The 23,917-nt window shown below is 37.4% G+C and overlaps 1 protein-coding gene across 1 annotated transcript in view; it reads left to right on the plus strand.

Moving 5' to 3' along the window:
* The first annotated feature begins 873 nt into the window (after positions 1-873).
* Positions 874-23,917, plus strand: part of trpc4b (transient receptor potential cation channel, subfamily C, member 4b) — a 66,246-nt gene continuing 43,202 nt past the window's right edge. Inside the window, exons 1-2 of the mRNA XM_046862862.1 lie at positions 874-1,492; positions 10,461-10,979. Of these exons, the coding sequence (XP_046718818.1) occupies positions 1,079-1,492; positions 10,461-10,979 (933 nt within the window). The 5' untranslated portion in view covers positions 874-1,078. The remainder of the gene's footprint in view (positions 1,493-10,460; positions 10,980-23,917) is intronic.

Genomic DNA, 23,917 nt, shown 5'->3' on the forward strand with positions numbered 1-23,917 from the left:
GGACGCTAAAGTCTTTTTTGATACTTAAATGCTAGAAATTATAAATTAAACTATAAATTATATACATTTTACTGTAACTGCGGAATCCATTAGATTTTAGAGCATGACATATTTGTCATATTAGAGCAGAAATTTGTGATCAATCAGATACATATCTGAGATCACTCACTTATGTGAGGAGGTCTTGATTGCATCCAGTATCCCAAAATTGTTCATTTGGGTCAAGGTTCTGGCAGGACATATGATTTCTTACACACCAGCATCAGCTAACCATGTTCATGTGTTATACACTGTCAAACAGCTCCACCAGCTAATATACTTGTGGGTGTATATATATATATATATATATATATATATATATATATATATATATATATATATATATATATATATATATATATATATATATATATATATATTATTAAGAAATATATATAATATAATATCAATAAAATAGAATAATATAAAATATATGTGTATATTTTCTTTATATTATATTATAAAATAATATAAAATGTAATCATATAAAATATGTGTGTATATTTGTTACTTCTTTTAGGTGTATACCATTTTGGGAGGATGGCAAATACATGCTAAATGAATCAGTGCCATGAGATCTGTGCTTCATGGAGGAAGTTAATTACTCAAAGTAGTAGAATCCTGTTTATTTAAGCAAAGCCCCTGAGATAAGATGAGATGAGATGGGACCACTTGAAATGTGTGCAATGCAATTTAAGAAGCATGTACTTTGGTGACCTAATTTCATTAATAAATACTGTATGAGAGCAATATCCATGTTTGGATGAACTGTGTGTGTGTGTGTGTGTGTGTGTGTGTGTGTGTGTGTGTGTGTGTGTTAATGGCATCATCCTGTCCATGAAAGACACAAGACGCGTCAACAAGTCTCCACTCCAAACTGTATTAACAGAATGGGTGTGTTATTTCCGTGCCTCTTGCGCTGCTGCGTTTTTATCAGAGCATCCGCACTCTTCCTCCTCCTCCTCTCCTCTTCCTCCTCCTCCTCTTCCTCCTGCTGTCCGTTTCTCAGATGCTCATGATACCGGGCTGACCGGGTGCGATGGCGCAGCTCTACTACGGCGGCGGCGGCGGCGGCGGGAGGGGAGACGGCGGCGGGAGCGGCGTGTTCTCCTCGCGCCGCGACCGCATCCGTTTGCGCGTGGTGCGCGCGGAGCCGGAGCTCTCGGCGCTGGAGAAGGCGTACCTGAGCGCCGTGGAGAAGGGCGACTATGGCAGCGTGAGGCGCGCACTGCGCGAAGCCGAGATCTACTTCAAGATCAACGTGAACTGCGTGGACCCGCTCGGGCGCACCGCGCTGCTCATCGCCATCGAGAACGAGAACATGGAGATGGTCGAGCTCCTGTTGGCGCACGAGGTGCACGTCGGGGACGCGCTGCTCCACGCCATCCGCAAGGAGGTAGTAGGAGCCGTGGAGCTGCTGCTCAACCACAAAAAGCCCAGCGGAGAGAAACAGGTGAGGAGCTCCATTCCATCTCACCTGAGTGATCATTCCTTTACTTTTAAAGCACAATGATATCCAAGCCATCCAAAACTTATTATATCACACTTTTTCTTCACTCTGGCATCTTTTTTTTTTATCTATCTGTAAACTTTATCACATTTACTATAGTCAACTTTTTAAGTTAAAACTATGAACTAAAGTTACAAAACTTGTAGCATTACAATTGTACAATATCTACTGTTTCAAAAGACACACATACTGTATGTGTTTGTGTATTCTACATTTTAAAAGGGGAACCACGTATTGGTGTGCGGTTTTGCTAGAAACAGATGGTCAGTTGTTCACATACTTTTGCTAGAAACAAACACATATCCCTTTTGCTCACATGCTCGGCAAATAAAGTGTTTGAAAGCACATTTTCTTTTCACTTTGAAGTGATTTCAGGAAAATAGTTGAATCTATGGGGTATGATGATGTCTTTGTTTTTCAAAAGTTTTTATGAAGCATTAAAAACACAAACAAACAAACACACACTTCCATCTATCTATCTATCTATCTATCTATCTATCTATCTATCTATCTATCTATCTATCTATCTATCTATCTATCTATCTATCTATCTATCTATCTATCTATCTATCTATCTATCTATCTATCTATCTATGGTGTTTTATTAGTAATTAATACCAAATGTGGTAATGTTTTCTTTTGAATACTCAGTGCCTGAACGTGCTGGTGGTTTGTGTTGACGCTGCTTTGTGACACTGGGATGGAAATTTCACTATAATTTCCATTTGAATATCACAATGCTGATTAACATAACAAGTCAAAACTAAATTAAATAAAACTGTTTATATTCCAACATTTTACTGTAACCTCCTGGATCAGGTCATGGTCATCAAAAGGCTGCTTGGTGGTGGTGTCGGGGATTAATATTAGTCTGATTAAAACACACGCTAGATAACGTTGTTTAGAATATTTAACTCTCGACAGTGGTGGGATTTGAACTCCAAATCTTCCCAATAGAAGTCTGAAATATTAACAAGTGAGCTTTCACTATTCATGTACAGTAACAGTTTTCTGCACTTTCAAGTTCAACTTTCACACAGAATCCTAGTGTTACCTAGGCAATGTGTTGTTCATGACACAAAAAAATGTCATCCTCTTTATGAAGCCTTAAAATATAAAGACAAATTAAATATAAGTAAAAGTAAAATACAAGAACACTAAACAGAGAACACACAGATCCAAAGCAGGAAGCGATGAGTATTTTAAATGGTTTGGTCCAGAGCACGAATCAGACAAAGCAACCCCACAAAATATGGAACCAGAATTGCATAACAATTAAATGTTCCAAGGATTGTGAATAGCCTGAATCAGCAATATAAATATAATAATATAAAAATAGATAATTGTGCCTAAAATCTCTGTATTTAAAAAAGGTTACTCCCTAACTAAAGACTAATCTTGCAAGTTCTCCAGTTGTACATTCATTGTTACTGTGGTAAAGTAACGTGTGCAGATGGACAGTTATTTGTAAAAGTTATAAAAATTTTGTAGGGCTGCTAATGGCTGTTTTAGGGCTGAAAAAAAAAGCTGTGATAAACTCTTTTGACATATAAACACAACAGCATTGCGATCTTTCATTTCAGTAAGTACAAACCACTAATGGCAACACCATCACTATCACCACCACCACCACCACAAAATCCAGCACTATCTGTTATCAGCTACACATCTAAAGGACCAAATGTGTCCATTTCCTCACCGAGAAACTCTCAGCTCACTCTCAATGTCTTAGATTAAAAGATTAAATGGCAGTGAGAGGCTTCACTGATGTACAACAGCTCAGGAAGCTTTGTTTTTTCAGGCTTAATTCCTTCCATTATCATTCACGGTTATTTAGTCCGATTTAGTGCGACTTCTCTGGAGGTTAGACGAAAGCAGAGTGGGTGATTCTGAGAAATGGACAGGAAGGAAGGGAAGGGAGGACCACTAAACCACTGGCCATTTAGTAAGACTGCAGATGTGATGTGTGGTTCTCCAGCCACGTGTGTCAATCGAATCCCATTCCACTGCTATTCTTCTGACCTTTTGATATGCAAATAGACTAAATTAACATGTCAATAAATCACAAGCAGGCAAATCAGTAGATGGGAGCAGGTTTTTTTTTAAATATATTTTACTTTTAATTTCCATTAGTGAACAGATACAGATGATCATAGTGATTGTCATGTGTGCAATGATACCTCACTGTGTGGCCTAAAAAAAACTGTTTTAAGATAGTAAATATACTACTTCCCCAGTAAAACATATAATTCATAAAAATATGCATTATTGCAAAATGATCAATTGACCCAGTTTGTTACTAAATTCAATTCAATTCAATGAGCTTTGCAAATTTACAGAAATAAATTCCTATTCTTACTTCAAATCTCCTCTCAGTGATGATTAACATACTCTGGGTTATTGGTTGAGGGTTCAAGCCCCATTATCACCAAGCTGCCACCATTGGGCCCCTGAGGGCCCCTCCAGGGATGCTGTATCATGGCTGGCCATGTTCCTAACCCCATCTTGTTGTATCTGTTTAAAACAGACTATTATGTTTATTTCATATTTATATTTAATTCTATATTTTACAACGATATGCTAAATTCAATTTTAATATGTAGCAGTTTATTCTTTTTTTTTTAGGAGGCATTTCCTATTACCTAAAAGGCCTTATTTTCATTTATACATTTGGCAGACAGCCTTATAAATCACCTTATTAATACAACTAAACAATTAAGGGCCTTGCTCAAGGGCCCAGTAGATTTGAACACCCAACCTTTGAATCAGTAGTCTTATGTCATAATCACTGCTTAAATTTTAACATTAATATAATTTTTTGCCATGCCGGTCTGGATGGAGTCATCATTATATTATGCTTTTGCCTGATAGCTTGTCCTCATCTCTCTGGGAGTTTCACAGCTTCTGCTCCAGGATGGATATTGCAAAGAGACGTGCTAATCACCCCATCCTCTAATCACCACTTGCCTCTCAAATTCACAGTCATGCTCTCTTGGGGGTTCTGACATGCACAAGCATTCATAACATTTTCTCCCCCACACATTCCCCAACCTATTCTGTTCATCAGACTCCTCTATTGTGTTTTCTTTTTTCCTTACAGTACATTTATAGGATCTCTTTTGCTTCATCTATATGTCTCTCAAAAAAATTATTTTTCAGCAGTGACAAAGTGCAACTTTGTTATTTCATTGTTAACATTGTTATATAGTTGCTATTTTATAGCATAACATTGTTATTTTTATGATCATATATGTATATATTATTAGATTTTTGTTTGTTCATAGAAAGGCAAAAATCCTTTCCTTAATATAGATGTGTTTTTGTATATAAAGCATGTGAAACGCAGAATTCTATGTCTATATATTTGAAAGCTTTGCCATATGCTATTGAGATGCTTTCTCAGACTTTGTAGATAAAAATACTGTCATGCTAGAGATTGAAAGAAATTACTCCAGCTGCTACAGGGTGCTTATAGGGTGCTTATACTCGCTCTGCTCTTTTTTAATTTAACCTTTTCACCACTTACTAGCTAATTCTCTGCAAGAACATAACTTTAATACATTTGGCTATCCAATTGACATGACCTACAACTGAGACAGGATATACATGAGCAGCTGATAGTTAAAGGTGTTGGTCAAGGATCCAGCAGGGGGTTGGATAGGAAGGGCTGTCAATGTAGAAGGAACAGTGCTTTCCACTAAGACTCTGAGTCTTTTAGACTTCATTTCAGGTCATGCTGTATGGTAGATGAAAACACCTGCATTAGATTTAGAATTGTTTGTGTTATATACAGTCAGGGTTCCCATTTTGGAAAAGAATGGAATTTGATTTGAGTGATTTCCAGGTCTGGATTAGATAATGGAAAAAACAACACCGTGTATTGAAAAATGTGTTTCCATACTATTGCCCTATTCGTTTTCTAAAACATAGGGTTGTATAATGAGGTGGTAGATTACTGTTTAAAGCATTTGGCATTCAATTGGATGGTCACAAGTTCAAATCCCATCACCACCAAGCTACCACTGTTGGGCTCCTGTGCAAGGCAAACCCTTAGCTATTTTATGAGTTGCTTAGTAGATCCTGGTTCCATAATCTTAAATGACTGTATAAGACTATAGAAAAGACATTACTCATAATCACACACTCCAGTGCTCATGTTAGTTTTCACTCTCCAGTGTTCTGTATTATTTAAAGACTATAATCACACTCTTGATGTCACCCACATTAGGATCGGTTCCCTTTTTGAGTCTGGTTCCTCTCAAGGTTTCTTCCTCATAACATCTAAAGGAGTTTTTCCTTGCCACAGTTGCCATGGCTGCTCATCAGGGATAAATACACATTGTTTACCTTAATTGTTAAATTCTGTAAAGCTGCTTTGAGACAATGTCTGTTGTGAAAAGCGCTATAGAAATAAACTTGAACTTGAACCCTCCCCTGCTCAGTTGTAAGTCGCTCTGGATAAGGGCGTCTACCAAATGCCATAAATGTAAATGTAAATGTTTATGAAACAAAGGCCATGTTTACACTAATCCACATTTTAAAAAGCGCTCTGCGTCCACACTTTCGTTTTCAATTGCTTTCCAAAAGTTGCTCATCCACACGTCTCTGTAATGCACAAAAACGTGTCATCGTTTTCGAAAGCCTTAGTTTTCACAGTCCACACTGCGACGCCAAAACGGCATTTTATAATATATCCACTTTGGAGATCGTTTTGAAAAAGCTTTGCTTTCGTCTAATTAAAATGCTATCTCAGTGTGTTCGAAAGGCCTAAACAGAGAGAAACATATGTGTTTTCAAATGATCCCGTATTAGTGTGAACATGGCCAAAAGATGTTTTTTGTGGCATTAGGAGCAACCACTCAAGACAAAAGTTCGGCACTACATTGGATCTGCACAGCTCTGTGATTGGTTGTTATGTTGTGAGGTAGCAGTTCAGTACAGCGCCCCCAACTGTGCGACTAAACACATGGAAAACATCAGAGATTCTGACTCTGACTTACATCAGAGATTGTATCGTAACACATATTATAGTTGAATTTTAAGACCAGATGTTAAGAATCTTAAGAATCCTTAGAAAAGTCAGGAAAAGTATAGAATTTTGAAATGAAAAATAGAACCCTGTACATTACATAAGAGAGTGATGGCAAATGGCTAGTGTTTTATAAATGACTTATTGTCCAGAAACCACAGTAAATATCTCTTGACCACTAGGACATGCATTGCATGTCACATCTGAATTTTATGTGTTAAATTAAAGGATCTGGCTCCATTCTTTCAGCATACCTGCAAAGCTTAGCATAACTGTCCTTCACTGACGGAGATTAATATCTTCGAACTTTGTGCACGTCTTGAATCTGCAGAACATTTTTTGGAAACTTTAAAGTGCAGTTAAGTGAGAGCATTTCAACATGAATTTGTGTCAATCTTTACACCTCTGAAGGTTGTCCGACAAACCTTGAACCTGAAACATTAAGATCACTGTTGGTGACTATCTGAGGGAATGGTGTCGTTAGATATTATAAGCATATGTATGATATGATTTACTCACTCTTCTGAGAGACTTTCAAAACAGATAGTCGGTAGCTAAAGTCAAGGGTGACATGAATGCTTAAAAAAGATTTTGAGCTCAGCACTGCAAGTCTGATTTGTAGTTTAGGAGTGTGCATATCTCAACCACCATTTCATCAGCCTGCTTGAGGGTTTTACTCGAGTTGTTTAGAAGAATAGGCAAATATTTACCATCTCAGCTTTCACCCAGTGCTGATCCGTGCGCATGCGAAACGGTATTTTAACAAGCACTCCAGAGGTAACATCAAAACTGTGACCGTATTTTACCTCCTTGTATTTGATATAGAAATCTGATTCATGGGGAGGTCAGCAGTCACCTGTGCGAGGAGATTTATAAGTGTGAAAAGAAATATAGTGACTACATGCAGTCTCGTGAAAGATCAGCAGGTCCTCTTTTGGATGGCGGTGAGACTGATAGCTTTTTGGTGTCTTAAATATAAATAGTAGATTAGAAAGAAAGCTTGTGGTCCCCTAGACGGGACCAGGAAGTTGTTGTGTCTTAGATGGGAGAAGGAATAGACAGATACACTATAAGGGACACAAGTAAGTATTGGGACACAAGACCTTTCCTGCAATATGTAGATATTTTCTAAACTGTTACCACAAAACTGAAGGCACACAATTGTATAAGACGTTATAAATTTCTGTTCTGAAATTTCTGTTTTACATCAGCAATAAAAAAAGAAATGTGCAAATATATAAAAGAAAAGTAGAAACACAATAAAAGTATATACATTACAGTTTATAAATACAAAAAAAAAGAGACCACCAATAAGTAGTTACGCTTTCAAACATATTGCACATAGGATTGCACAGTTTTAAATTAGTTTTATTGTACATTTATTGCATAAAAACACTTTGTTTTTGTTATTATTGCACAGTTAAACACAATACTAGTGTGTATTATGGTGACTGGTTCACTGGGAGCAGCTCTGATTGTAAAGTCTAATAGCAGCAGGGAGAAAAGACCTTCTGTATCGCTCTTTCAGACACTTAGGATGTAACATGTAGTCTGTCACTGAAGGAGCTGCTCAGAGAAGAAACTGTTTCATACAGGGGGTGAGAGTTGTTCTCCAGTAATGATAATAGTTTAGCTACCATCCTCCTTTCTGCCACCTCCTGTACAGTGTCCAGCGGAATCCCCAGGACTGTGCTGGCCTCCCTGATCAGCTTGTCCAGTCTCAGTGGAATGCAATGTTAAAAAAGCACATACCATACTTACACATGTCTGCAAAAATGTTTAGATAGAGTAGATTGAGTAGAGATAGAGATAGATTGACAGATCAATCAATAGATCAATAAATAGATTGGAAAATTAATGAATAGATTGATCGAGCAGGACCATGTGGTCCTCTGGAAGGAAGAAGGCCATTATGGTCCCCTGAATGACTGGAAGTACCTGTAAAAAGTGAGCAGAAGCATGTTCCGCTATAAATGAAATGAATAACATGTAAGTCTTTGGTTTAAGGGTGGGAGATTTTGGAAACAGGACCTTTAGATAGGAGGAGGATACAATAAATAAAGTACTGTTCCCTTGGAGAAGAAGCTTGCAGTTCCCTGGATGGAAGGTAGAACTTGTTGGCCATTTTATAGAGAAGGAGCTTGTAGTCCCCTGCATTGTGGCTAAAACTTATAGTTATCTGGATTTTAGAAGGCCATAAGGGGTCATTAATATAATATGCATGATTCTTCAGGACTATGAATGTGACTAATCGTGGGCATTTTTATTCAGTCTCTGATACTGACCAGGTGACAGGAGAGATCAGTGTGAGGGCGAATTGCTTTCTAAAGGTTTTTAGATTTACAAAGAAGTCATGTAGTCTGAGAGAAGGAATACAAAACTATAGAGATCTGACTGTACAGTTCATATTTCTTCAGTACATGGCATCCTGTGGGAGTCACTGGCTCAGTCAAATCATTGCACTTGAAGTGACGACTGCAGACTCTCATATTAGAAGTAATGAAAAGCTGGTACAGTGAATAAATTTTTTGTCGTCTATAGAGAATTGATCAAAACTAAGTACAAAATGAAACCTTGAAGCAGTAATGCGATGATGCACCTCCACACCATAAGGGATTTAAAGCTTCTTAAGCTCATTACTAAAAAGTTTTTTGAATATAATATACTAAAATGCTAATATATATACCTAGGAAATGTATAGAAAGTGTATATTTCATTGTAATCTATTAAACCTGTTACTTTTGGTACTTTTTATGGGTGCAGAAGCTTGAGTTCCTTTTAATGGAAACAGTACTGTGCTGAATATCCAGAGTTGTGTTCAAATGTTAATGGAAATTCTAGGCTTTAGTGTCATAACTGAACAAACTGAAAATTATAAATGGGCTCAGAGGCACAGATTGACAAATAACAGACAGCTTGAACCACAGTTTAGAGGTAGTTACTTTTTTGTGGGAAGAAAAGGAAAAAAAAAAGCCCCTTGTTTGAATTCATTGCATTGCATTAATTGAAATTTTACTGTATATATCAGGGGTCCACGCGCTTTTTCAGCATGCAAACTACTTATAAAATGAACAGGTCAAAATGATCTACCTACTATAAAAATGCATAAATAAATATCTATTTTTTTATGTCATGCAATCTACCCACACTACCTTTGCGATCGACCGGTAAACGCATTGGCCCCCTTGGTACATATAAGCATACAAAATATCAATGGTGTTAGGCTGAAGCATTGATTAAGCCTATTTTGTTATAAGTTATTTCTTTTACAATTTGATAGCAAATTATTAGTCAGTGTTCCAACAACTTGTAACCGAGCTTAATTTCCAGCTAGCTTAATATCTGAATTTAAACATGCTAATCAGTTTTCCCTGGTGGTCTAGTGGTTAGGATGTGGCGCTCTCACTGCTGCGGCCCGGGTTCGATCCCCGGTCAGGGAACCAACCCCAGCCACTCTAAGTGCTGGTCCCAAGCCCGGATAAATGGGGAGGGTTGTGTTAGGAAGGGCATCCAGCGTAAAAACATGTGCCAAATAAAACATGCGGATGATCCGCTGTGCCGACCCCTAATGGGAGAAGCCCAAAGAAAGTTTAAACATGCTAATCAGTTTTGAGTTTTACCACAGAAAAGGGCAGAGGAAATTACTATTAGTTCAGTAAAAGAGTTAGGAACATGCTGGCCTTCAGTGGGATAACTTAAAAGGTCTGACTGTATTACCGAAATAAAATCAGAAACTATTTTGATATTAGTATTTCAGCAGTAATTGCTGTTTATATTGACATTGTACAAAATGTTCTAGTCCATATTAATGCACCTAAATAAATCAGCTCTCATCCTTCAGCTGTTTTCACATATTCAATGTTTCTTCTCATTTATTACCAGGTGCCTCCGATCCTGTTGGACAAACAGTTCTCCGAATTCACCCCAGACCTTACGCCCATCATCCTCGCTGCCCACACGAACAATTACGAGATTATTAAGATGCTGGTGCAGAAAGGTGTGTCAGTGCCTCAGCCCCATGAGGTGCGCTGCAACTGTTCCGAGTGCGTATCCAGCTCGGATGTGGACAGTCTCCGCCACTCACGCTCACGCCTTAACATCTACAGGGCCCTGGCAAGCCCATCACTCATTGCGCTGTCGAGCGAGGACCCGTTCCTGACCGCCTTCCAGCTCAGCTGGGAGCTCCAGGAGCTCAGCAAGGTGGAGAACGAGTTTAAGGCTGAGTACGAGGAGCTATCTTATCAGTGTAAGCGCTTTGCAAAGGATCTTCTGGACCAGACACGTTCCTCACGCGAACTGGAGCTTATCCTCAACTTCCGTGATGACCTTAGCCTTCTAGAGGAGGAAAGCAACAACGAGCTGGCTCGGCTTAAACTGGCCATCAAATACAGACAGAAAGAGGTGAGATCATTCTTTTAGGAATATCTGTTTTCTGGTTATCACTTTTTTTTATATTTTATAACAGTTAGTTTGCAAGAAATGGGGATTTAATGATGCATTTAGAATAAGAAAAAAGACTGAAACTGTAGTTTTTAACAACAACAAAAAATGTATCTGCATTCTCACTATAAACCAAATATACATCAGCCAAAAAAGTGAGCAAAATCATGCCAAAAACAGTTTTTCACAAAATTCCTCAAAGATAATTTAATGATCAGTGGAGAAACCTTTGGAAAAATAGCAACATTGCAAAATTTCACTGATAAAATTGGTAATGCAAACAAGCTAAATAAGAAAATTACAGAACTGGAAGTAAAAGCCTGGAATTAGCCATGATTAACTGAATCTTACCATCCATTACACCCCCAAAACCTGCAAAAAACCTGAATGCACAAATGCTTTTGACATATATGTGTTTTGAAGCCAAATCTTTTTGAACGAGTACAATTAAAAAAAAAATATTTAAAAAAATAGACTACATAGATTAAAAATGGGGAGCCAAACCTGTTATTGCTTTGCCTCTCAGTGAACTTCTCAATGAATACTTTCAATATAATAATCCTACCCCAAAGAATTTGCTAGCAGGTTTCTAGGCAGTAAAGCAAATCCAGGTTATTATAATTTATCTGAAAACTTTATACACAGCAATACAACAAGATACAGAAGCTGACAAAAAACAAGTAGAAAAACAAAACATTTGTGTATTTTAGCTTCGATAGTGGGAAACTAATATTAGAGAGTATTGTGAAAGATGTGTTTTGATTTATTAATTTTTTTCAATTATTTATTGCTTAATAAATAATTGATTATTAATTACTCATTTTATCAAATATATTTTTTTGACTTATGTATGTATTTAATTTAGATATGCATTATATGTGATTGACACCTGTGACCGTACGTCTTTTATATCTATGCAATCAAAGCAGAATCTCTGGCTGCTAATGAAATTTGCAGCTCTTTCATTTTTACTCATTTAATTTGGGAATAAGTGTGAGCAACGCTTACTGGCTTTTTCTTTACCAATAGTTTGGTCATAATAACCCTCAGTGGCCTAGAGATCCCATAATGGGCAGTTGTTCCCATCAGTCTCTTCGGACTTATTACTGCGTGACCTATTGCTGTAAAACCTGACCCCACTGCAGGGTCTGAATCCATGTGTGGTCATGCCAGGGTCTTTGCAGGACACTTTTTTTAATTAATTTAAAAATTTTTTAACTCATGTTTATAGATTTTAGTGTTCAAAGGTGGTAAAGGAGCTATTATGAAAGAGATTTTACTCTCTGCATCTTCGAGAAGCAAGAGTCTATTTTTTCTTGTTTGTTACTACAAATTATGAAGAACATGAAAAAAGATGCTGAAGCAACAACATCATTAGCAGAAGTGTATTATGTCGTTTAGTAAACCCATTTGGAGAACTGCATTATGGGTTGTAGTGTTTGCAAACAGCTTTGGTCCTGTAGGCAAACAATACCGTGCTTAAAAACAAATGCTTAAAATGAAGCTTAATGACCAGAAACACAGTCAAATTAGAATCAGCCTTTAATAAAGGTTTACACACATATTTATACACATATACATATACATACATACATACATATATATATATATATATATATATATATATATATATATATATATATATATATATTAATAAAATATTTAATCACGAAACTGGGAGTAAAATAGAACGTCTTTTATTGGTCTAAACATTTAAAACACAAGAGAGCTAGAGATGAGACTGTAGCAGATGGCAAACTTTACAGATTGCCTAGTCAGGAGCATGGAAGCACAGGAAACAAGAGCAGTAAGAAGTCCAGGTGATCTATGGTCGTAACTGGTAGATCGGACGGTGAGTGAAGGGAAATAGGGACCTTGTAAAGGGGACGGGTAAATGGAAGACAGGTGTAGGTGATTTATAGGAGGGAGCGGCTGAGCGAGAGTGTTGAGTGAAGGAGGGAGGTGTGGCTGGTGGTTCTCTGACAAGCATGATTGTCATGAGTTAACTCGTGATTAATTGCAACTTATTCACACATTTTTTTTTTCTAAATGTACCTTAAATGAATACTTTTCAAGTTTTTAATTCTTTAATCAACAAATATCCAATATATATGCTTTATGCTAAAGTATGTTTATTATTAGTAAAACCAAACTCAACATAGAGCATGAAGACAAAATATATTTTTGTAAATGTTTCAAAGTAATTATGGTGTTTAATCCTTCCTCTTATGTTTTATGCTTTATGTTACTATCTCTTATGTTCACCGGTCGGTTTTGACCCGTGTCTTAAATCAGCCATAAAATAATCTCAAAACAATTATCACCCAGTGTGTTTCTTAATTCTTGGTCACCTTTTTATATTTTCTTATCCATAAAAAAATTGGTTTTATTATTTTTGGTGTGTCCCCCCTGGCCCTTTCTTTTGACAGCATGCCTCTTATTTAAAAAAAGAAATGGTAAAATGAACCTCAAGAGAATGATATAAATAAATAAAAGGTTGTTATGTTACCTGACTATTACTAAGGGGTATTAAAACACATCTCTTAAATACATTTATTTTTTAATTGTAATATTATTAACTATAGTAACATCTATGGTGTTACGGGTCAATTTCCACTCAAATATTTTTACTTGTAAGTAGTAAAAAAGTCTTTTGAGTATTAAAATATAACTTTAATACAAATTGAAAAGCAGAACAAGTAATAATACAAAATGTAGATTTGCAGAGTCAAACAAACAACAACCAATCAAGCAAATGTGTCAGCAAAGTGACCATTTTAGTGTGTTCCTTACAGAGATATATTTTTGCAGTAGAAACACAATATATTGGTCTTTCTGTCGTTATCGCTAGGACAGACCGAACACCTCTTTCTTTTAGAATCAGGTTGCTTCAGTCAGGTTGTGGCTGTGGCTGTGCTGGTTGATGTTGAGGCAGGGCTGGCTGAGGAGGATGCTGGTGCTGATGCACTTTGTGTTGCTGATAGCATGGATGGAGTGCTAGGTAACCTCTGCAGCTGTCTGACCAAGGCAAGTGTGCCTTGACAAGGGTACTTCCTATCTTCTCCTCCACTTGTTTTTTGGTTGAGTTCCATCTCAGGTGAATGGTGGTCCAAAACACAATGCAGACACATCTAAGATGTTATATAACTATTGGCCATGTCCTGTAGGTGGCAGTCATCTTGTCCAGGTTGTCCACTTCTTCTTTGTTTTTATTATAGTTCAGGATAAGTATGGGCTTTTTCTCACTTTATGATGATAGCTACATCTTTGTGAAAAGTGGACATAAGTACAGTAATCCCCGTTTATCGTAGTGGTTACGTTTCAAAACCGCCCGCGATAAACAAAAAAAAAAAAAACAGTAATAAACAGAAGCAACCCCAAAAATGCTATTTTATGTATACAATACTGTATTAACATTTGACTTTATTTCATAATAATACTTATATTTTTATTATTAAATTTCATTATTTCAACATAAAACTCCATAAAACCAATTCCCTATACGGTTTTTTGGTCTATCGTGCTATCCACGAGAGACTGGGAAAATCATCTAAACAAATGAGTGAGTTATGTGGCAAATTCAATTCCGCAGTAAACCAGGGGTGTGAGATTTGAACCTACTATTACACTATTACTGTGCCACATTTAATTATTTGGATAATATGAAACGACAGTAAAAGCTAATTTTGAGGAAAGTGGAGCCCTGTCCTTCACCTGCAAAATTTCAGCAGGCAGCTCAGGTTTATTTATTTTTTATTGTGCCCACCATGGTAAGTTTCCTTCTTAGAAGTTCTTGTCCAAGGTCCTAGCTGGTAAAAAATTGTCACACGTGATATTGTAACCCCATAGTCCAGTAGTCATATCGAGAGGTACACGTTTTCCTTGTATTTTTCTTAGGGATGCCACTTGCAGGTTTGCCTGTGTAAATCTGTAGATTCCATGCATAGCTGTTTTTTGCATCACAGGCTGCACAGCTTTTTATGCCGTATTTGCCATCTTACTGGGCATGGATTACCAGAAGGAGCATTTTTTTCACGGAAAGGGAAAAAAATTCATCTACTGTCACCTCTGGCCCTGGGTTGAACATCAGTGGAAGAAGCTGCAACCATCTCTCCCAGACAGGGTTGGGAGAGGAGCTGGCTGTCAGTGGGCTGCTGTCTGACAACGCTGTCAGCCAGCTCCTCTCCCAACCCTGTCTGGGTGAAAACCCTAGTGAGCTGACAGTGTGTTTATGATTTAAGTTTTGAGTTTTGGCACTAAATATTGTTTTATATTCTTATATTATAACTGGGTAAAAACCGGCCCTAACAACACAAAGGTCATAATATTCACCAGAGCACTTTATAATTTAGTGAAATAGATTGATTTTTTATTTTATTTTCCTTAAATAGATGTTCCTGACAAAGTCAAAAAGCCTTGATGCAATAAACTAATTTATCCGCTACTTTTATGCATTTAAAACCTAAAAATGGGTCTGACCCTAACAAAAGAGGAAAGTTAAATTGCGTAAATCAAACAGAACATTTGCTATGTTTTCACTCGGACGGTTTTAATTGCCGGATGTGCGCATCATGGCGGATTCTGTTGGTTGAATTGAGACTTGCCGCATCAATAAAACGAATGTTTAGTGATTTTAAATAGTTTTTCACTGGAGTTTATATATTTTTTTATATCTGAGTAAAGAAGGAGGTCATGAATAAATGTGTGTTGTGTTGAAGGCTTTAATTTGACTGCTTTTTTTTTTCTGACCATGCTTATAAAAAAATACCGGTGAATTTTTGCATGTTTGTAATCCAGTTTTAAAATGCAAAACTGTGACCCTAAATAAAATGATTAGAAAATATAAACAGATTAAAGACACATTATTAATTATCAGAATACTTTATTGAGCCCACTTGGAAATTGTGGTAGTTGCTGTTTCTCACAGTACAATTAAAATAAAATAAAGTAAAATAAAATATATTAAGTTATATATTAAGTATAGATTTATTAATTTCCTTAAGATTTTTAAGCAGAAAAGGTCAGACTACATTGATTGTGGTAGCTCAGTGGTTAATGCTCTGGGATACAGATCAAAACATTGGAGGTTCAAGCCCCAGTATTGGCCAAGCTGCCACTTTGGAGCCCTTGAACAAGGCCCTTAAACCTCTGCGCTCCAGGGGTGCTGTTTCATGGCTGAACCCAGCTTTCGAACATCACAGGGATATGCAAAGAAAGAATTTCACTGTGCTGTAATGTACATGTGACAAGTATAAAGAGTTAGGTATGCTTCTAATCTATAAAGAAGAAAGTCAGGGAATTTACAGCTTACCTCTATGCTTGAAAGTGTTACCATGATAATCCTTGGAAATACTGATCCTCCATGATGTTCCTAGCTGGTTTCTGGGGGTGTGGCTTTGAGATCAAAAAGGGATAAAGGAGGTCAAATAAATCATTTATGTTGAACTTGTAATTTAATTCTGCAATCTTTACACATTTTGAGCAATCACATCCTTAAAGTACATATTTGGTTTTTCTGAGAATGTTTTTCTGTATCCAGTTTAAGCCCCCAAAATGTTAAAGATTTACTATAAAGTTTTCTCAGAAGTGTACCAACCAGTGCAGACGTTTGGACTTTCTCGGAAGTCAAGGCTCATTAGTTCTAGTGCTTGAAGGCATGACAGATGATTTTTATTTCTCCAATACCTATACAAAGTCTGGGAATTACCTAGTGAGTTGAATTGTGTGTATTTAAGCATTAAAGAGAACAAAGTAAGCTTGGATTTTTATCCCCTCAAGACTGGAATTGATGTTTCCTGGACTAAGCCACATGCTCTGCTGGTGAATAGCCCCTTAAGGGCAAAGTTAACTGTTTGCACCATTGAATATAGACTACTTATTTGAGAACATTAGGAACAAAAAGGGAAAAAAACAGCACCTTTGGAAATAAAGGAAGTTATGTTGCCTTGATGCGAAGTCGTGATTGCCAGTTTGTGACGATGACAAATGGCAGCTATGTTGTGATTTAAATTTTTGTAAACTTTGTTATCTCTCGGTTATCTCCAAGAAGATTTAATGCTTCTAAAATGCTTTTAAACTTCAAATTAGAAAGCAAATGAGGGTTCACATCTAGATTTCACACTAGCCACAAACAACAATGTTTCCAGACTAGTCCCCAGCAACCGATCTTGTAAAATCTGCAGAACAAACATTTAGGAGATGCTCTGGCTTAACTCATGGCAACAGTGAGAACTTGGCTCAATGCATCCTGGAACCCTTGGCTTAATCCATCATGTGTGCTAGACTCGAGAAACACAAGTACAGCAGACAAAACTCTTGCAGGTCTTCTCAGCAATTATATATTTACAGAAACATATCTGTAAAATACATAGGCTTGAATGGGACATTTATCAGTTATATTCAGATTATTCCCAGAAAAAAATGCAATGGCAGTGCTGCCTGAAATTATACTTTTCCCTGGGAGTGCAACATTCTCCCGCCCACATCCTGTGTAGTTATTCCTGAATGAATGACCAATGTGAACTTAAATGGGATTCCACACATCATAACCTGCAATGCTAAAATGAAGGGTAAAGTCTATATAGGTTTCAAAATGAGTTATAAAGAAGCACTAAAAGTTGTAATCACCCATTCTAATGAATTATTTCTGATGCTAAAAGTTTCAGGAGTCACATAAATAGTTGGATGGAGTCCACAAAGTGCTTTGATTGTTAGAATCCCCTCATTGGTTTCACCCTAAGAATAGTTTTTTTCATGTAGTGAATCATAGTTGTTGGACTGTACCATTATTTTGTGGGGGTTGATTTTCAGTATACACTATATAACATGTAGACAAGTGGTGGTAGCTACAGTGCCCTCCACAATTATTGGCACCCCTGTTTAAGATGTGGTCGTGGACTTCTAAAAATTCTCCTTTTTTTTAAAAACAACATAGAACCCAAATGCAAAAAAAGAGAAAAATCCAACCTTTCATTTAAGTACATAACTTTGGTGGTTAAAAAAATCATACATTTAGAAAAAAAAAAACTTGAAATCATGTGTCCCACAATTATTGGCACCCCTAACAATTCCTCTGAAAAATTTAATTGTTTTTTTTTAAATATATTTTTCTGTAGTTGCTAAGGTTGGTCAGGGTATCTAGGGACTTTTAATTAGTAATTCATGATTTCCTGTTTCCTGGGGTATAAATATGACGTGACACAGAGGCCTAATTCTCTTACCCATTTGTCAACATGGCAAAGACAAGAGAACACACCATTCAAGTAAGGCAGATGTGTGTCGACCTTCATAAGTCAGGCAATGGCTACAAGAAAATAGCCACTCGCCTTAACTTGCCGGTATCTACAGTCAGAGGAATCATTAAGAAGTTTAAAACAACTGGAACAGTGACAAACAAGGCTGGAAGAGGTCCCAAGTTTATCTTGCCACAACGCACAGTGAGGAGGATGGTAAGAGAAGTAAAAAAATTTCCCAAGCTCACCGTCACAGAATTGCATCAAAGAGTGGCATCTTGGGGTCACAGAGTCTCCAAAACAACCATCAGACGCTCTCTACATGCCAACAAGCTGTTTGGGAGGCATGCAAGGAAAAAGCCTTTTCTCACTAACACTCACAAACGTAAACGTCTGGAGTTTGCTAAGCGGTACTGGGACTTCAACTGGGATCGTGTGCTTTGGTCAGATGAGACTAAGATTGAGCTTTTTGGCAACAAACACTCTAAGTGGGTCTGGCGTAAAACAAAAGATGAGTATGCCGAAAAGCACCTCATGCCCACCGTGAAGTATGGTGGAGGATCTGTGATGCTGTGGGCCTGTTTCTCTTCCAAAGGCCCTGGGAACCTTGTTAGGGTGCATGGCATTATGAACGCTTTGAAGTACCAGGATATTTTAAATAAAAACCTGATGGCCTCTGCCAGAAAGCTGAAGATGGGTCGTCATTGGGTCTTTCAGCAGGATAATGATCCAAAACATGTGGCAAAATCTACACAAAAGTGGTTCAGCAGTCACAAACTCAAGGTCCTCCATGGCCATCTCAGTCCCCAGACCTCAACCCAATCGAAAACCTGTGGGGCGAGCTAAAGAGAAGAGTGCATAAGAGGACCCAGGACACTGGATGATCTAGAAAGATTGTGCAAAGAAGAATGGTCAAAAATCCCTCTCTCTGTGTTCTCCAATCTTGTGAAATGTTATAGGAGGAGATTAAGTGCTGTCTTGTTGGCAAAAGGAGGTTGTACAGAGTATTAACATCAGGGTGCCAATAATTGTGGCACACATGATTTCAAGTTTTTTTTTTCTAAATGTGTGATTTTTTTACCACCAAAGTAATGTACTTAAATAAAAGGTTGGATTTTTCTCTTTTTTTGCATTTGGGTTCTATGTTGTTTTAAAAAAAAGGAGAATTTTTAGAAGTCCACGACCACATCTTAAACAGGGGTGCCAATAATTGTGGAGGGCACTGTAAGTGGTTACGGCATTGGGCTTGAAGGTCACAAGTTTAAATCCCATGGGCCTTTCACAAACTTCTGCTACATGTTATAACCACACAATTGTCTTTCCCTTAATGGAAATAAACGGTCAAAAAAGAGTTTCATCAAAGAATCTCCCTGTACTCAAAGCATGGTCCATAAAGACATAATTCACCTACGTTCCCGTTGAAGAATCCGAGAGCCATGACCTGAACCCCACTGAGCACCTTCTGCAAAACTCTTTCTGACTTCTGATTCTAGATGAAAGCCTATTCTGGTCAGCAAGAACATTGAGATTGGTGGAGTTATCCCTTCCAGCAGGACAGACATTTATCTCTGGCCTCAAAATAAAGCACAGCTCTCCAGTTCCCTCTATTCAGTCTGACAGTGCTTGAGAAATGATTGCCAAGAAAAAATCTAAAAAATATACTAGCATCCAGATACAGTATGCAAAGCTGATTGAGACAAATCCCAACTGCTACTGCAACCCAAATAGCTTCAACCTAGTATTGCCCCAGGGGTGAATACTTATGCAATACTCATGCAAGGCACTGCATACTTTAAAATGGCAACCCAAAAAATGTCAACAAACATGGATGTATCTCATGTAATTCTGATGCTAAAGTTAAACAAGGCTGGAAATAGAAATGGATCAGATTGTGTGTGTCCTTAGCAGTAGAATGAGTAAAGCTATTTGAGGAACTACAAGTTCAGCTGTTTACTGTAGTGTTGTCAAGATAGATTCATTGGCTAATTGGAATCTACTTCATCCTACAAGAAGACATTGAGCTGAACTGTACGTTGAAGCTCTAAGATTTATCTATGGAAGAAACAAGGCAAAATGAAAAAACACACAAGAATTTAACAGTGAATAACTGAAAAAAAGATCTGTGGACAAATGGATGCAATTTTGACATTTCTGGCTGTAACAGAAAAATGTATGCACTGTAAAACATACAAAAAAGTTCAGGACAGAAGATCTTAGTAAACATGGAGGTGGAAGCTTAATGGTTTGGGGTTTTTTTGTAGCAGGGAAGGTTGGAGACCTATTCCAGGTAAAAGGAAGACTAAACCAACATGGCTACCATTCCATACTTCAACAATATGCAATTCTGGCTGTACTGTGGCTAATTGGAGCCAACTTCACCATACAACAAAAGAATGACCCAAAGCATACATCCAAGCTCTGTAAGCGTGAGGGAGCAAACATTCAGCTGGAGTGTTCTCTATAATGGATTAACCACACCAAAATCCTCTTAAACTTTTGTGGGATGAACTAAATGAAGGTCAAAAAGAAATCGCCAACTGGTAAATAAGACCTTTGGCAAGTTTTACAAAAAGCATGGCAAAGTATTTCAACTGAATGTTTGGAGAAACAAACTGTGCAGATGCCAAGAGTGTTTAAAGCTGTTATTCATGTAAAGGAGGATTTTTTTTTTACAAAAATATAGTGGAACATATGTGCACAGGCATTTGTTTGGTCAAAATAAATCTTAGATCTTTACATAACCTAGTTTGTTGCATAGAAACAAAATGAACATGCACCTGTCTTTCAAAAAACATAAAAGACTATAAGTTGACAAACACATATATATAAAACATTTGAAATGTTTCTTTAACCACACAGTAAATTTGCCAGAGTAAAATTTACTCAATTTGAAGAAAACTTTACTCTATTCCATATAACATTTGGTCCCTCTCTAAAAAGAGTAAAATTTACTCTTTTGATAGTCATTTTTCCAGAGTCAATTATGCTCAATGTAGTGTTAATATTTTACTCTTTCAAGTGATATTTGACTCCATTTAGTGTTTTTTTTCAAATTAACTATTGTACTATTTTACACAGTTCTGAGCTACTTGAAATTGACTCTGCTACTTTTGAACTCTATTCAGAGGTACTTTGACTTTACTCTGCAACAATTTCCTTCCCCTCCAGAGTTGTTTATCCCCAATTCTAAGTGACCTCTGATTAACTTACTCTATTCAAAGTTATTCTTCTGAATTACACCATTCATGTTTACCCATTAAAAGGACCTAAATGAAAAACCTGCTTTTCAGTCTTAAAATAAAAATGAACAAACTATATACTCAGGTTTCACAAATGTAATTTTTAAGCTTATTTTGAAAAAATAAAAATAATAAAAACATAATGATTCTGATATGACAAACAGGACGAATTACATGTAACTACAGGGAGTGCAGAATTATTAGGCAAGTTGTATTTTTGAGGATTAATTTTATTTGAGGATTTAATTTGAACAACAACCATGTTCTCAATGAACACAAAAAACTCATTAATATCAAAGCTGAATATTTTTGGAAGTAGTTTTAGTTTTAGCTATTTTAGGGGATATCTGTGTGTGCAGGTGACTATTACTGTGCATAATTATTAGGCAACAACAAAAACAAATTCATACCCATTTCAATTATTTATTTTTACCAGTGAAACCAATATAACATCTCAACATTCACAAATATACATTTCTGACATTCAAAAACCAAACAAAAACAAATCAGTGACCAATATAGCCACCTTTCTTTGCAAGGACACTCAAAAGCCTGCCATCCATGGATTCTGTCAGTGTTTTGATCTGTTCACCATCAACATTGCGTGCAGCAGCAACCACAGCCTCCCAGACACTGTTCAGAGAGGTGTACTGTTTTCCCTCCTTGTAAATCGCACATTTGATGATGGACCACAGGTTCTCAATGGGGTTCAGATCAGGTGAACAAGGAGGCCATATCATTAGATTTTCTTCTTTTATACCCTTTCTTGCCAGCCACGCTGTGGAGTACTTGGGCGTGTGTGATGGAGCATTGTCCTGCATGAAAATCATGTTTTCTTGAAGGATGCAGACTTCTTCCTGTACCACTGCTTGAAGAAGGTGTCTTCCAGAAACTGGCAGTAGGACTGGGAGTTCAGCTTGACTCCATCCTCAACCCGAAAAGGCCCCACAAGCTCATCTTTGATGATACCAGCCCAAACCAGTACTCCACCTCCACCTTGCTGGCGTCTGAGTCGGACTGGAGCTCTCTGCCCTTTACCAATCCAGCCACGGGCCCATCCATCTGGCCCATCAAGACTCACTCTCATTTCATCAGTCCATAAAACCTTAGAAAAATCAGTCTTGAGATATTTCTTGGCCCAGTCTTGACGTTTCAGCTTGTGTGTCTTGTTCAGTGGTGGTCGACTTTCTGCCTTTCTTACCTTGGCCATGTCTCTGAGTATTGCACACCTTGTGCTTTTGGGCACTCAGTGATGTTGCAGCTCTGAAATATGGCCAAACTGGTGGCAAGTGGCATCTTGGCAGCTGCACGCTTGACTTTTCTCAGTTCACGGGCAGTTATTTTGCGCCTTGGTTTTTCCACACGCTTCTTGCGACCCTGTTGACTATTTTGAATGAAACGCTTGATTGTTCGATGATCACGCTTCAGAAGCTTGGCTATTTTAAGACTGCTGCATCCCTCTGCAATATATCTCACTATTTTTGACTTTTCTGAGCCTGTCAAGTCCTTCTTTTGACCCATTTTGCCAAAGGAAAGGAAGTTGCCTAATAATTATGCACACCTGATATAGGGTGTTGATGTCATTAGACCACACCCCTTCTCATTACAGAGATGCACATCACCTAATATGCTTAATTGGTAGTAGGCTTTCCAGCCTATACAGCTTGGAGTAAGACAACATGCATAACGAGGATGATGTGGTCAAAATACTCATTTGCCTAATAATTCTGCACTCCCTGTATATGGTACAATAAACAAATCAGAATCACAACCATAAGACATCAGAATGTCAAACAGTTTGTGGTGCAAGATATCCTTAACATCCAAAACACAAGGTGCTTCTATGGTATGTGCAACTTTGTAAGCATGAATATGTTCAGCTAAACAAACAGTTTTCAGTGCAGTTGTTATTAAAAGGACATGTTTATCTTTGACAACAATATTCTGGATTACATGAAATACAGGCATGTCATTTTGAACCTGAACACAAACTGCTAACCCTGACCGATATATATTTCCACAGTACTTGACCCATTTCACATTTAGGACCTTAGTCCACATGGGCACAATAAGTTTCCCAGCCATCTCAGTGCCAACTTCCATTTTATTCAAGGGGACCATTTTCCCAGGACCTAATTTCAAGTGATTTGGATCATATGTTAAGCCCAAGTCATTGGAACCCTCTCTTAATTCTACACCAGGAGGTTTGTTGTTTTGTTCCATAAAGCCATAGTTAAAACTCTGAATTCTTCTGTGCACTTCTGCTGATGTGGTGTCATTGCCAATCAGGTGCTGAATGAGTAATTTCATCTCATATTGTGCAACGCCCTCTAATATATCATGCATAATATTAACTGAAAAATTTGCAGTGGTGTGAAAATATTGCAAAGAATTTAAAAGGCAAGACTTTTTTACTCCCATTACATAA

Source organism: Silurus meridionalis, chromosome 12 (assembly GCF_014805685.1).
Source record: "Silurus meridionalis isolate SWU-2019-XX chromosome 12, ASM1480568v1, whole genome shotgun sequence".
In the NCBI taxonomy this organism is placed as follows: Eukaryota; Metazoa; Chordata; class Actinopteri; order Siluriformes; family Siluridae; genus Silurus; species Silurus meridionalis.